General features: G+C 32.1%; 2 protein-coding genes across 15 annotated transcripts; one reads left to right on the top strand and one right to left on the bottom strand.

Moving 5' to 3' along the window:
• The first annotated feature begins 1154 nt into the window (after positions 1–1154).
• Positions 1155–7386, top strand: LOC100266506 (pentatricopeptide repeat-containing protein At4g02750). Its single transcript, XM_002282093.5, has 2 exons — positions 1155–1219; positions 4664–7386. Exon 2 carries the CDS (start codon positions 4701–4703, stop codon positions 6774–6776), a length of 2076 nt encoding a protein of 691 aa, XP_002282129.2. The 5' UTR covers positions 1155–1219; positions 4664–4700; the 3' UTR covers positions 6777–7386.
• A 1771-nt stretch (positions 7387–9157) lies between these two features.
• LOC100244160 (uncharacterized) lies at positions 9158–15751 on the bottom strand. Of its 14 annotated transcripts, none has more exons than XM_059736934.1 (7): positions 15154–15715; positions 15003–15040; positions 14844–14899; positions 14613–14696; positions 11512–11562; positions 11326–11406; positions 9158–9666 (listed from the first exon to the last, which is right to left on the bottom strand). In XM_059736934.1, coding segments are annotated over exons 3-7 (567 nt in total). In that variant the 5' UTR covers positions 14845–14899; positions 15003–15040; positions 15154–15715; the 3' UTR covers positions 9158–9316. The 14 variants fall into 14 exon arrangements, with proteins under 14 accessions (XP_059592917.1, XP_059592919.1, XP_019075271.1 ...); XM_059736936.1 differs by having other exon boundaries at positions 11326–11403; positions 15003–15077; positions 15505–15689; XM_019219726.2 differs by having other exon boundaries at positions 15003–15077; positions 15505–15634.
• Positions 15752–15850: the final 99 nt, after the last annotated feature.

Below are 15850 nucleotides of genomic sequence, written 5' to 3'. Positions count from 1 at the left end.
TTCAAATTATTTTAAAAAATCACTAGAGTTATTAATAAATCCACCACAAGTCTTATTTTATTTAAATGTCATTTATTCAGTGAAATTTTTTTTTAAAAAAAATCTAATTACGTGTAAAAGACATGATTTTAAAAACTGGACCGCACCGTCAATACCATCTGACTGTCCATCCAACCAGTCTGATTGCCGGTTGGTGACCGTTTGGGTTTGCTTTGGTGATTTAAACCACCTTGGGGATGGACCGGCCTGAACCAGTGAACCAACCGAACCACTCAGTTGGGACTGAATCGAATAGTTTTTTTATTTTTTAGCTCTGGATGTAAGCCCCACCCTCTTCTTCCCAACAATTCCCTACTTCGTTCTCCACCCTGCACGCCTCCAACTGCACCACGCCGGAACAGTCGCTGCCACCGGAGTCTTCGCCTCTGTATGCCGATACGAGGACCCACTGGATTCCAAATCTCCCACCGAGAATCTTGCAATTTATTTTTTTTTCTTTTATTTAATTCAAACTATTCCTATATTTATTCCTCACAAATAGGCCTTTGCTTTCTATTAAATATATAATAATATTTATGCCATATTATTATTTGATTTATGAAATGAACAGAAATTGAAATAAAATTATTTTAAAAATAAAAATGTATTATTTAATATTCAAAAAATGAGATCTCTCATATTTAGTATCATTTAAAAAATCTCTTTATAATTTATTTTTAATAAATATTTTTATTCCTTTATTAACAATACTAATAATTAAAAATTAAAATTATGCATTTCCAAATTAAAGATTTAATATTTTTAATTCACAAAATGACTAACATAAAAAAAAATAGCAAACATATTAATAAATCTAATTTATTAATTCTTATTCAATTTGGAATTTATTTCCTAATGAAAAATTTTATATGTGATAAAAAAATTAGTAAAGTTATTCATAATGAGTTTTATTATGTAACTTTTCAATATTAATGGGTTCAGTTTGGTGCCCTTTTAGTATTAATTAGATTTATTTTCTACTTTCTGATTATTTTTAAAAATTAGTACGTGTGTGTGTGTATATATATATATATATATATATATATATATATATATTAAATTTTTTGTTTTTAAAAAATAAAAAGTTATTTTTTTTGTAGGATTATTTTTCATTTTTTTAATCTTTTAAATTATGTGAATAATTATGGTCCCATTCGTTCAAGCATTAATTAGCTTCAAGGTTTGGCATGGGACCGTGGAATTTTCCTTGTTCATACTTAGAAAAAAGGGAGAATTGTGTTTTGGGCCCACCTAGGCCCAAAAATTAATAAAAGATCCTCCAAATACCTATAATTGATTGTAAGGATATAAGGTTGGAATTGACAAAAATACCCCTTTTTACTTACACCCATCATCTTGTCTTTATACCACCACTCTTTATATGCCCCATCCATAAAATTCTCCTTTATTTAATTATTTTTTTATTTTTTATTATTTTTTAAACTCCTTTAAAAATAATTGAAAAATCAACATTATTTTTTATTTTTAAATTATAAATAAATAAAAATTATATTAATGATTCAAAATTTATTTTGAAACATACTTTTGAAAAAAATATTAATTTAAATGAATAAAAATTATTTTTTACATTTTACAAGTAAATAATTTAATGATTAAAACACTATTTAAAATAAATATATTTACTATTTTTTTTCTTTTATACTAAAAAGTATTTTAAAGTTTATTTTTTTATTATTATAAAATAAAAAGTTTAAAGTTTTTTTTTAATCTTTTTCTTTCCATAGTTTAATAATTTTTTGAACATAGACTTTTGTAATAAGTTATATGAATGTTCCAAATTTGTTTATTAATAAATTTTTTTAATGATTTGAATTAATTGAAAATTTATTGAAATAAGAAAAAAGAAAAAGAGAGAAAGAAGATAGATGAAGAGTTTTTATTTTAAACATCCAACTAAAATGTTTTTGTATTTAGAAATGGATTATATCAATACATAGTATAGTAGAGATTGATTTTTTTCTCATACAAAAGGGTTAAATGATATGTTTACTCATTTTAAATAAAAACAAGTAGTTAAAAATTATATAAATTATGTTTGAGATTGGTTTTAAAATATTTTTTCTAGTTTTTATTATTTTTTTATTTTCTATATTGTCTATTTTTGAAAACACATTTAATTAAAAAAATGAAAAATATTTTTAAAAATGAAAATTGAAGACCTTGTTTAATACTAAGATAATAAAAAGAATTAAATTTCATTTATTAATTATTCTTTTTTATTTTTAAAATATAATATGTTCACAATTAAATAAAGGAATTGGTCAATTGTATATTTTTTTCACAAAAATGTAATATGTTCATAAAAAATTTAGATTGAAGTTTTTCATCATTTTTTTTAATCAAACTACTAGAATCATGTTTAATACAAATATAGGCATATATGCACTACGGGAATATAAAATTTGTGTCACTATACAAGAGTATTTACTAACTGTATAAGGGAAATGTACTAAATGTACAAGCAATATATAAGATTACCATTTATAAAAGATTTCAATCTATTTTGAACCACTCCTTTATTTTCCTTGTTACCCACAAATTGCATACTCATGTTATACACTTTATTTAACTCCCATATGGAAATTCCGATACTTTCCCCAATAATGATGTTTGGGAAAAAAAAAAAAAACTAACCCTAATTCATCCATCCTTTTATTAGTTAAACCATTAGAAATATGGTTAACACACCTACATGGACATATTACTTAGGATAGATATATTGTACAATGGTATTACATTAATTGTACAAGGGAAATGTACTAAGTGTACAAGGAAAATATACTAAGTGTACAAGGGTGTACAAGACTACCATCTATAAAAAAATTTAATCGATTTTGAATCACTTTTTCATTTTCCTTGTCACCCATAGATTGCATACTTATGTCATGCAATTTATTTAACTTTCACATGGAAATTTTGATACTTTTCTTAGTAATAATGTTTGGGGAAAAAAAATTTAATCCTAATTCATCCACCATTTTGTTAGTCAAACCATTAGAAATAAGATTAATATACCTACATGGATACACAACTTAAGAGGGATATATTGCACCATTGTACAATGATGTTACACTAATTGTACAAGGGAAATGTACTAAATGTACAAGGGAAATATACTAAGTGTACAAGGATGTACAAGGTTACCATTTGTGAAAGATTTTAGTTAATTTTGAATCATTTCTTTATTTTCTTTGTTACCCATAAATTATTTATGAAATTTACACTATTATATAAGGGTGTTACACTAACTATAAAAGAGTATTCCAAAATTAAAGTGTTTATTACAAGTAAACCGAATGAAATATATATTTTTACTATTTTACCTTTATAAACATAATGTTAGTAGATATTAAAAAAATCATATTTAAATAGAATTAAAAAGGATAAAAAATTATCTTTGTAACATTTGTAATTTTTTTTATAAAAAATCATTAATTTAAATTATCAAGTTAATTTAAAATAATTTTTTGTTGTAATTATAGTTTTGAAGATTCTACTATTTTTATATTATTACTTTTAATTTATTTTCTTTGATTTTTTATTTTAAATTTCATCTAAACTTGTTTTTTCTTACATTTATATGTTTTCTATTATATCCTTATTTAAAGTGATTTTCATCTAATTTGTGTTCTATTATATTCTCTTTTCAATTTTAATGTGTTGTTATGCCTCTTTACATAACAAAAGTTCTTGTTATTTTTCATCTACAAAACTTTATACAAAAGATATCATGTACGAGGAAAAAAAATAAAAAATAAAAAGAGAAAATTATGATATAATTTACATACACATCTCTTAATATGATACATTTGCTTAACTTAATGACATCATGCTTTAATAATTTAAACCATGTCAAGTCCACATCTATTTTAGATTTAAAAGGGCATTTGAATAAAATTATTAAGTTATAATACATTATTCAATTAAAAATTAATTATCACCATTAGTTAAAAATTGATCATGTTACAAAATAATATATTAAGATAATATTAATGTATTGTCCAAAAAATAGAGAAAATATTCAAATAATTGTTTACAACCTTAAAGATATTTATATATATATTGGATAAAAAAGAATAATAATTTTTTTTAAGGTGTTTAAAAAATATTTATTATATATTTTGTAAGTTTAAAAAAAAAATTATGAGGTATTTAAAAAATATTTACTTTAAAAATATAGTAATAATCATTTTCAACCATTGATTTCCAATATTTAATTTATTAGGCATGGTTTTGAGGAGAAAAATAATTGATGAAAATAGTAACACTTTTCTATAAAAGAATTAATTTACATGTCCCACCAATTAATATGTGAGAGAAAAAGATAAGGTAAATGATGAAAGAGAGAGGGAAAAAAAGAATGAAAGAGAGTAGGAAATTAGTTGTTTTCTTTTTCTTTTTGACAATAAAGGGCATTTTCGGAAAATTGAATATTTCATATCCTTCTTTTCAATTTGTAAACTTTCTTTAGGTGTTGGGCTTAAATATGGAACTTATGAGGATCTTTTATTAATTTTTGGGCCCAGCTGGGCCCAAAACAGAATTCTTCCTAGAAAAAAGTCAATTCATTTTATAACGTCACTAACCTAATTCTGAAGTTCAGGGTTGGGGCGTTTGGGAGAAAACCCAAGGAATGGAGTATGTTCATCTCTCGTCCCATCCAACTCCCCAAACTCGCCGTGGTTCTATCTCTCAATTTCACCGGAAAATGGATTCCCACACGCTCCATACAAAGCTACTCCACATCTGCACTTCTCAATCTGAAGCCTCTTAACTCAAGAATATCTGACTGCATGAGAAATGGCTTCACTGAAGAAGCCCAAATGCTATTCGACGAAATGCCTCAAAGAAACACCGTCACCTATAACGCAATGATTCGTGGGTATTTCCAAAATGGCCATTTCGGTGAAGGGGTTAGCTTATTCGATGAAATGCCCGAGCGAGACATTTTTTCGTATAACACGATGATTGCGGGGTTGATGAAATTTGGCGACATTAACGGTGCGAGTGAGATTTTTCAGAAGATGCCGTTTAGAGACGTTGTAAGTTGGAATTCGATGATTTCTGGCTATGTTTCTAATGGATTGATTGGTGAAGCTCTTAGGGTGTTTAGTGGAATGGTTTTGAAAGATGTGGTTTCATGGAACTTGGTGATTGCGGGGCTGGTGGGTGTTGGAAAAGTTGATTTGGCGGAAGAGTTTTTCAAGGAAATGGGTACTCGGGATATAGCGTCTTGGACTACCATGATATCGGGTCTTGCAAGTGCAGGAAGGATTGTGGAAGCTCGGGGACTCTTTGAAGATATGCCTGTAAGGGATGTTCGAGCTTGGAATACAATGATAGCTGGGTATATAGAAAATGGGTGTATTGAAATTGGAGAAGTTTTATTTCAGAAAATGCCACAGCGTGATTTTCGTTCTTGGAATGAAATGATTAATGGGCTGGTGAGGAATCAAAGGATTCAGGATGCTATGAGGCTTTTTGTAGAAATGCCACAAAAATGTAGGAGATCATGGAATTCAATCGTGTTTGGATTAATAAGAAATGGGCTAATCAAAGAAGCGCATGCATTTCTTGAGAAAAGCCCATTCAGTGATACAGTGTCCTGGACAAATTTGATTGTAGGATATTTTGAAACAGGAGAGGTTGACACTGCAGTTAGTATTTTTGAATTGATGCCAGCACGGGATGCAACCGCATGGAATGTCATAATATGGGGTTTGGGAGAAAATGATCATGGTGAGGAAGGTCTTAAATTTTTTGTCAAAATGAAAGAAGGAGGTCCATTTCCCGATGAAGCTACATTTACTAGTGTTTTGACAATCTGTTCAGATTTGCCAACCTTACATCTTGGAAGACAAATTCATGCTCAAGTAACTAAAACAGGCTTCAATTATTTTGTTGCAGTTTCTAATGCTATGGTGACCTTGTATGCAAGGTGCGGAAACTCGAATTCTGCTTTACTGTTGTTTTCTGCCATGAGAAGCCATGATTTTATTTCATGGAATTCTATAATCTGTGGATTAGCCCACAATGGAAATGGTGTTGAGGCCATAGAGGTGTTTGAAAAAATGAGATCAATAGATATTAAGCCCAACCATATAACCTTTGTAGGTGTTCTATCAGCATGTAGCCATGCAGGATTGGTGGACCAAGGTAAATACTACTTTGACTTCATGAAATACAAGTGTTGTCTTGAGCCCACAATTGAACATTATACTTGCATCGTTGATCTATTGGGTAGATTTGGACTTATAGATGAGGCAATGAGCTTTTTGAGACAAATGGAAGCAAATGGAGTTGAAGTCCCTGCAAGTGTGTGGGGAGCTGTGCTTGGTGCCTGTAGAATCCACAAGAATATGCAGGTGGGTGAGATTGCTGGTGAGAGGATTCTAGAAATAGAACCACATAACTCTGGTGTGTATATTATTTTGGCTGAAATGTATCTGAGTAGTGGAAAGAGAGAAGATGCAGAGAGGGTTTGGGTTCGAATGAGAGAAAAGGGAGTGAAGAAGCAACCAGCGTGTAGTTGGATGGAGGTGAATGGCAGTGGGCATGTGTTTCTCTCAGGAGATAGTTCACACCCTCAGTTCAGCCGAGTGTGTGGTGTTTTAGGCTTACTTCACATGGAGATGGAAATTGGAATTTTAAAATCAAATGCTGCTTCATTTCAGGAAATTCAAGTGCTGAATGATGAATGCTCAGAATTAGTTTGAAATGATCCAAAACAAAGGAAGAGGCCAATATGCAATTCGAGCATAGGATGAAATCCATTCAAAATTTTGGGCATGGACCTATTGTATCCTTTTTACATTGGAGAGGCAGTCAAAAGGATCAAACAAGAGAGAGTTGATGACACCAGTCAGCAATGAACAAAAATAAAATCCGTCAAAAAGAGCAGGGTGGTTTTAAGTACAAAACCATGGTTGCCAACCAGGGATGAAAGTAACATATTTTGCTTCCAGTTGCTAGATGCCTCAAACAAGCTGGGAGGAAGAGCAAAAGCTCCACGAGTTTGTATACTTGATCCTCTAGAAGTGTATGCAAAAGCAGTCGCTTGAGAGCTTGAATTGATCTGATGTTCATCAGATGTGATTAAGCTAAACTGCCTCAATTTTAAGGATAATATTAAGTTAAAAGCTTTCAATCACGAGGCCCTTTGGGGAGGTCTGATAAATTTATTTCAATCATGTAAACCTTATGAATTTGTAAACTTCTTATATTTCATTTGAGATTAGATTGTATTCTTTTGGATTAACATGTAGTTGGATTATAAAAAGTTGCATCCTAAGCTCTGAATGAAAAGGGTTCTATTGTTGTCCAATATTGGATTCTTATTACTTATAGTGAGCCAATGTAGATCTTTCTTTAGTTGAGTTCATCTTGTTCTTCTATGGCATGATGATTTCAACTTCAAGAAGAGCTTTTACAATGTCCCATTTAATAAACCATGCAATAAATAGGGTGTAAAATCATAAGAAATACGAGTTTTTAAATGTCAGCTTGATTTGGTTTTTATCGATTGGGTGACAAAGAATCATTCAATTTTAATGAATGAAGGGATAAAAGAAGCTCAAATCTACGGCTAGTTAAAGCTTGTTTGAGAATGATTTTAAAAGGGTTTAAAATCACTTCTTAATTTTTAGAAGTATTATCTTCCAAAAATGTATTAGATAAATTTTAAAAAACCTGAAAAATCACTTGAAGTGATTATTGGATAATCATTTGGATCAATGATTTTTCAAAAATCATTATTTTTATTATATAATGCATTATCAAAAATACTATTAAAATATTTTTTTAGTTTATAAACTTCAGGGCTATGTTTGGTTCTTGAAAATTTTGAGGAAAATTGTGAAAAAAAGGAAAATAAAGAGGAAAAGTAGAAGGAAAAGAAAAAATAAATTTAAAGTCAATAAATTATTTTTATGTGTTTCTTCAAATTTATTTCATTTTATTTTCCTCTATTATGCAAAGATTAAATAATTTTAAAATATATAAATTTCATATTGATTGTAATTATATTTGAGTTTCTTTTGTATTTTTCATGGTGAAATTAAATATGAGGAAATCATTTTCCGGGCATAAGAAATTCTTTTAAAAACGTTTTTGATATAAGTACAAAGCACTATAAATAAATACCTTTTAACCAAAATCACTATTGGATTTAAATCGGTCTCCATAATTTCTAAATGAAAAACCAAGCTCATGGTTGTTGAAAATTGAACCAATCTGATTAGTTTTGGTTGACTTGCATCTTCATTTCCACCAAAAGGTGCCTAGCTTTTTACTTCCATCATCTGTTTGATCTCCAAAACCATTTTGCTCCATTCCCTACAATGATGTGGTAGATGCGGATAAAGACGGCTGAAAAAGAACTTACAAAGTAGGAAACTTTACTTCTTTGTTCTCATGTTTGGATTATTGAATTTTCATTTTGCTAATCCCTAATTTTGAGGTGTACAATGTCCCTTGTAAGGCTCGGGATAAGTTATCTAAATAATGATGATTAAGTGTCATAAAAGATTTAACGTATTTTCATTGAGCACCAATTGATTTTCACATGAGATAGTCAAAACTCGATCAAAGAAGTGGTAAAAACATCATATTAGGAGAAGGCTGGTTGGGGGTGCAACAATGCCTCTTTTAAACTTAGGGATGGATCACCCAAATGATAGTCAAAAAACACCAATTGGTTTTTAAATGCGATAATCAAAGTCCGATCTAAGACCTAATGAAATGTTCATTCAAAACAATCTAATCCATCCAGTTAGTCAAAGATTTTTAGACTGGCCATATGAATGGTACCTCCACAGTAAGCTAAAAGTAGAACTTAAATACTGGAAGCAAGAAGCTAAACAAATTCAAGTGCCTTCTGCATTACCATTCTGGCCAGCTTGATCCTATGGTCTAAACCCAAGTGAAAAAATCAATCAGAACCCATACTCTAAAAACTTCCATTTTTGTCAATCCAATAAAAATAAATAAAGAAAAGAAAATAATTTCACAAATCTAATATAAAATATTCACTCTCTATGCCTGAAAAGAATAAAATAAAAAAGGTTATGTTAGTAGAATCAGATTAGAAGACACAAAATGGAGGAAAGAAAGGATCAAAGAATTATATTGATAACATTAAACTTGCCTCATAATAGGATTTTTGTTGAAAGAAAGTTCATATCAAAAAGCATTGCTGCTATTTCAAAATTGAACTCTCTAACTCAGTATAATCCACTTAAAAATACTAGAACTGATCTCACGTTCTCACAGAGCTCGGTCTCCTTGTTCCCTGGTTCAGCTTCCCACTTGGAACGGCTCCTGCTGGCCCTTTCTTTGCTTTAAGATCACTTTTTCTATCACTAGCCTCCTCCTTAGACCCTTTTCTTGTTTTTACGGGGTCACTGTTACTATCACCAGCCTCTTGCTTGGTCTTTCTTCTTGTGTTTCTAGGACTTCTAGTGACAACTTGGCTTGGGATACAGCTTTGGATAGGGCTTGGGACAATCTTGCATAGGGCATGCTTGCTCTGGACCAACTTATGATTTTTTGGAGGTGAAGGTTGCTTTTTCTCCATCCTGTTTCTCTTCCCAATCATCCTGTCATTATCTGAATACAAAATAACCAAGTGGATGGAGTTAGGGGCCCTTGAGATAATAAGTAAAGATAATGTGGATGAATTTTAATGTACACATCCAAGACATCAACATGCCTCAAAGAGAGACTTTGAAATCAGTCTCAGCAACACTCAAAACGTTCAAACAATATGACTTGAGTGATATTGCAGTGGTATTGAGAATATTACATTCCAGACCAGCCCTCATTCTTTATTGTCATTTCTCCGTTCGACTAAAAACAAATTAGCGCTATTTTATTATAAGAAATATCTGATCGATTCTCCCGTCTTCTACAAAAGGCTTCAATTATTTCCAGATCATGAATATTCCTCCTGCAGTCATGCTCCCATTCATGCATGGAATTAGCAAGAGATGAACCAAATCTCATTTTGTTGTTTGAATAGGCTATGTCTGGCTCCAAGAAAAATACCAAGAGAAAAACAAATGGCAAAAAAAATGATCTTCTTGTGTTTGGATCACATGGAAAAAGGTAAGGAGATACTAAGCAAAGAGGGTGAAAATGATAAAAGATTTCCCTCCAAGTTTTCACCAAAAAATTTGAGAAAAAGATGGGGAAATTATGAGGAAAGTGCATTCCTCAACATTTTTTTCTCTTTCATAGATAACCAGACCAAAAGAAAAATATTATACTTTTTCCTTGTGTTTTTTGTCTTTCTATTTTCTTCCCCTCAAGCTTTCCGGGAATCAAACATAGTCATAAAGTTCAATTGCTTTGAATTGGGACAAAATCTCTATAAGGAGTGTGCCAATAAAGGCTGGTTGTCTATCCTTTCATGATCTCATACAATGTAAACAGTTCAAAAATGCATAGGAATGAACTGTTGAAAACCACCTCCTATAGCTATTTATTTTATAACATCAAGAAAGCCCGTACACAATTTTCCTTTTTCTGCATCTCTCATTATTTCAGAGACAACTCAAATACCTAGAGCAATGTTCTTACCAATATTATAAGTGATAAAGAATAGAGTCAAGGAAACAAAACAACATGAAGAGAGAAACCACTATCCTAAAAACTGTTCAAGAATTTTTCTCGCAATTTCTGACTTCTCAAGCACTCTCACATATGCTCTCCAACTTATTTTGAAATAATATAAGCCATGTTCATGTTCATGCACATGCAATGCATGTTCCATTACTTCTAGTATAAAAACCAGAAGCCACTTTTCTCCATTTTGGATGCTCATAGAAATTGTTATAAACAAAATATCAATTGTGTTGCCAACATGATGGCATTACAAGTTTTCTAAAACCATTTCCTGAATCTTGTTTTCCTAAAACAAGGGCTAAATTGAAATTCTATCAAATAAAATTTAATCCTTCTGTTTTTTCATCTAGCTAATAGTTCACAGAATCTCATAAAAATAGCTGTGATATCATCATCCCCAGACTTCTTTAATTTCTAGACCTTCAAAAGGGCAACAAGAAAAATTAACCCAGGCTTTATAGTTCTTTCTCTCATTTCTTTCCTTAAGGAGTTATCCTGCCAGTGGATTTTATTTGTTCTTGACTCCACAGTTTCATGGCATCAAACATTAAATGCATATAAATGACAGTTTAATTTCAAAAGCTACATAGAGGGAAAAAAAAAGTAAAGAAATTGTAAATTTATATGAAAGAAATGTAATACCAGGACTAGATAAAACAGCTCGGGGTCGTAAGATTGATCTAGCTCTGTCATTCTGTACAAATTCTTGGTCTTTGTTTCCTGCTTGGGAAATCCAGGGGTAGGCTCTCATAGATAATTGCAAAATATCTCAACAAAAACCAATGAAAGATTTGTTCGTCATAGATTGCATGAGAATAAAAATTAAACCTTTAGGAACAGAAATCATAGGCACAACTGCTCTTGGCATATACTCCTTCACTGTAAATAAAAAAAAAAAACTCCATTAAGAACTTCAAAGATCAACTACAAATCAGTATATAGAAAGCAGATACAGCTAGAAACTATAAATATTATTGCGTAAGGAAGCTAGAAATGGCTACATCAAAATAAACCAGAAATATAGAATACTACTTGCCAGATTTTCTCCCTCAAAATAGAAGAAGTTCTTCCATATGGTGCACTCATCTAATTGGAGTCATTGCTAGAAAAGATAATGACAAAGTAAAATATAAAAGCTTTAAAAGAGACTAGTCCATTATCCAGGGTGATTTACGTGCAACTTCAACAAAGTATGATCACCATAATAGTTCTTAGGGATAGTTACACTTATATCTTCTGAGGTTTCCAGAAATTATGTGGATACAACCTGCAATTTCTGAAATTACATTGAAACCTGTGGACCACCAGTCAAATAAAAAAATCACCCATCCCTTGCCGTTAGTCAACTGTTTGTTTGCTGATGAAAGCTCTTGATTAAAGATAGCTTTGAATTAAATAGACTAATCCTAATTAAACCTTAAACTATTACAAATTAAAATCCTGATAGAAAATTTAATGAATTTTTTTTATGTTGATCCTAATTAAATTAATCACTAAATAATTTTAAACAATTAAAAATGTTCTCCATCATCTTTCTCCATTCCCTACTTTCAAAACCCTCATTTTGACCTTATCTCCTCCTCCTTCTTCACCCCCCATACGCCCACCCCTGGCCCTAACGAGTGGGAAAAGAGATCGCGATGTGGATGAAAGGCAGAAATGAGATTGACATAGGAGGACTTGAACGAAGCCTTAAAGGCGAGGCACCCGAAGACAAAAGCCATTGGCTGAACACCAGCCAGACAAATCCTTAATTCGAAAGACGACAATCACAGCATCACGACTCAAGGAACATTCCTCAAGGGAGTGAACCTCTGAGATCGGTAGACACCCCGTAAAAGGAAGCTGCTAGGCATCAAGCCCTATTATCTCAAAATCCTCATTTTGACCTTATCTCCTCCTCCTTCTTCACCCCCCATACGCCCCCGCCCCCCGCGCCCCCCCCCCCCCCCCAACCCTTTTTTTTTTTTTTACTTCAAAATTTGTTGGGTTTGGGTTTCACATTTTCCTTTGTATTCTCATCAAATTGATTTGGGTTTCTATCCTCACGAACTTTATGGGAATTTGGGTTTTCATCATGAATTGGGTTTTGGGTTTTTCATCCTCATTAGAGTTCTTGGGGAAGAAGGTGGGAGATCTTCATCTATATATAAGTCAGTAAATTTTGAATCCAAATCATATTCACCTGATGTGAGACTATAAGAGTAACCCCCACTTGAATTTCAGGTCAAATCAAGAGGTTTGAGATTGAGATGATATTTTGACTTTGTAACTCAGTACAAGAATGAAATTGGGTGACACATTGGAGCATTAGTTTCATCTACTAATGCTCTTTTTGGTTCTATCAAAATATTTAGGAAAAGAAAAAAATGCTGATGAAAATTATTTTCTCATGTTTGATTCTACTATAGAAAATATGGAGAAAAAAAAAAAAACAAATATAACTAAAGTTAGAAACTTATGCATTTTCAAATTATTTAATCTTTATATAGAAAAGTTAAAGTAAGTGAAATGAGTAATAGTATGGCATGAGTCGCTGTTGCTTGCAACTGTAAATGAAGCAGCAATCATGTCTTTTTTTAGTGCCTAGCTGTGCTCATAGTCCCTATTTTTTGGTCTCATAGAGGAAATAAAACGTTGTCTTTTTCAGATGTTATTTGGCGTTTTGCAGTTGAATGACTTGGAACATGGAACATGGTCAAGGCCTGTGTGCCTTTTTTGGGTTTTATCAATGGATTTCTCATCCTTATTCTAGTGGAAATTCTTATTCTTATCCTTGTGGGTTTTTTCATCATCAAAAGATGAATGTCAGAAAGAAGAATATGATTTGGGAGGAAGAATGTGGAGAGGAAGAAAATGAGCAGTGATGCAAGAAGAAATGAGAAACAAAATAAAAAGACGACATCATTTTGTTTATAACAAGTGTTGTGTCTTTCTTGACCATGGTTAGGAGACAGACTTACAGGAGTTCCTGTAATCACAAGAAACCTCAGGATATGGGTAATTTTTCCTAATAACTAATTGCCTCCGGAGATGTTAGATGAAATCATACATAATGAACTTATTTGCAGTGTATAACCTCTGAATGACTTATTGGGGCTAGTTTTTGCAGGTAAAAAGGTCAATCCACATTACTTTGAAACAGTTTAGTTCTTTCTATGCAATGCTGCAGTAGTCAAACACATGGTTTTCGAATCGCTTTTCCCTATTTTGGGAGGAATTTTTTTTTTTTATATATATATTTTTAAAAGCAAGTGTAGATGAAAACATTGTGTTCAGAAATGCAAGAAGTGCTTCTCTTTCCATCTCTTAAAATGGTTTAAATTCTGCTGCAAAGCAGGTGGTGCCTGTCTTTAAAGATGATGTCCATTCCAAACTGTATGGTAACGGATCATAATCATCAAGCCAATTGCAATTTGAACTCTGGCCAATAATAGAAATCGTTTCCTTCCATTGGAAGTTTTATTTAACATTGTGTTTAGAAATCCAAAAAGTGCTTCTCTTTCCATCTCTTAAAATGGTTTAAATTCTGCTGCAAAGCAGGTTGTGCCTGTCTTTAGAGATGATGTCCATTCCAAACTGTATGGTAACGGATCATAATCATCAAGCCAATTGCAATTTGAACTCTGGCCAATAATAGAAATCGTTTCCTTCCATTGGAAGTTTTATTTAAGCAGCCATATGCCTTTCCCCTTCAGAGCCCCAGGCCCCAGAAATGAAGAATGAAACCATTGTTGAGTAACTACCAAAGGAAATGATATGATCATGAACTTCAAAAGAAGCACAAAATGAACCCAATTTCGCCCAGACAGCAAATGGATCATAGAACTAATCTAAAACACAAAAAGCACCCACATATTTCTACACACGATACCAAAAGGAATAAAGAAGTGATCAAATTAATCCCAAAGAACGAGAGAAGAACATACCAGGAGAACAAGAACTCCTCGTTGGATCCCTTTCTGCAAATCGATCATCCTGGTCTTGTTCCTTCACCCTCACTTTGGGATACACTTCAAAAATTCAAACAGAAAAACAAAACCCCATCTCAGAAAACAAAACATCAAACCCATATTTCTTATTTCTCTCAAGAATATAATAGATACAAACCATGCAGAAGCCAAAAAAAAAAAGAAAAAAGCAACCAAAAATAAACTTACTTGGCTTTGATTTGGCAGGTGGTTGGCTCCTTCAGTTCTTGAATTGAAAGAGTTATCTGGGTTTGAATGAAAAGAAATGAGAGGAAACATATACGTTGACTCTGACAAAATTGAAGGCAGCAATTGTGGCTTTACGTGATTGATTTGAATGTTACTCACGCGGCACTTGATATATTGCGTAGGCCCCACCAAGCACTCTTTTTGGCCGTTGTGTAATTCGAATTAGATACGACTCTTTCCATCCAATAAAATGAAAAAGAGAAAAAAAAAAAACGAAAGGAGAGAGAGATTATGTGTCAAAGCAAATTACCAGAGATCAGGTGAGGGGAAAACTAAAGCTACACTCGGAACAGGCGATTTTAGCTTTGGAAAAACCGCCGGTCTCCCAAGTGATTAGCCAGTGCTATTCGGTTCCCCCTCAAACCCCACCCCCATCAACGATGGCATGAAGCATCCATCTACGGCATAAAAAAAACCCAGTCCTTCAATCTCCTCATCAGTCCTGCAGTCGCTGATGGATGTATCAACAAGGAGGCATGGAGCTTAAGAGATGTGGAGAGTCTTGGGTGGTGATGGTGGTGGAGATGAGGGTGGGGGATTGAGGGGGACCCTCAATGCACCAGGGCGATTCAAACCTCCGGCAACGGCGTCGAGTCCAAACCTGCCCCTTCAAAACCCATTTTATATTTGTTTTTCTGAAGAATCGTAAATTTTCGGGTTGCTTGCCACGTTCTACGCCCCCTTCGGACCCATCGGCTTTCACATTCTTTTTGTTCAAAGAAAAAGTAAACTATTTGCTCAACTACAAGTATGCTCTTTTTTTTAATTAAATATTACATAGAATCACGATTCATCACTATGTTGTTTTCAGGGAAATTTGAAGGAAAATATGGAAGAAAAAAAAAAGAAAAAAATTATAAAAAAACCCAAAGAAAAATAAATTTTAAATTTTAAGTGAATAAATTATTTTTATATATTAATTTAAATTTATTTTAGTTATATTAATT

The sequence above is a fragment of the Vitis vinifera genome, chromosome 5, assembly GCF_030704535.1.
Source record: "Vitis vinifera cultivar Pinot Noir 40024 chromosome 5, ASM3070453v1".
Lineage (NCBI taxonomy): Eukaryota > Viridiplantae > Streptophyta > Magnoliopsida > Vitales > Vitaceae > Vitis > Vitis vinifera.
The sequence above is the reverse complement of the archived record's forward strand: the minus strand, read 5'-3'. Positions and strand labels throughout refer to the sequence as shown.

Bases quoted from the DNA above. Each gene is read 5' to 3' on its own strand.
- LOC100266506 (XM_002282093.5), top strand. From the start codon at position 4,701: ATGTTCATCTCTCGTCCCATCCAACTCCCCAAACTCGCCGTGGTTCTA.
- LOC100244160 (XM_059736933.1), bottom strand. The intron at 11,563-14,612 runs GTATGTTCTTCT...TTTTATTTACAG, and splicing joins GAGGAGTTCTTGTTCTCCTG to TGAAGGAGTATATGCCAAGA. The intron at 11,407-11,511 runs GTTTAATTTTTA...GGATTTCCCAAG, and splicing joins TATGATTTCTGTTCCTAAAG to CAGGAAACAAAGACCAAGAA.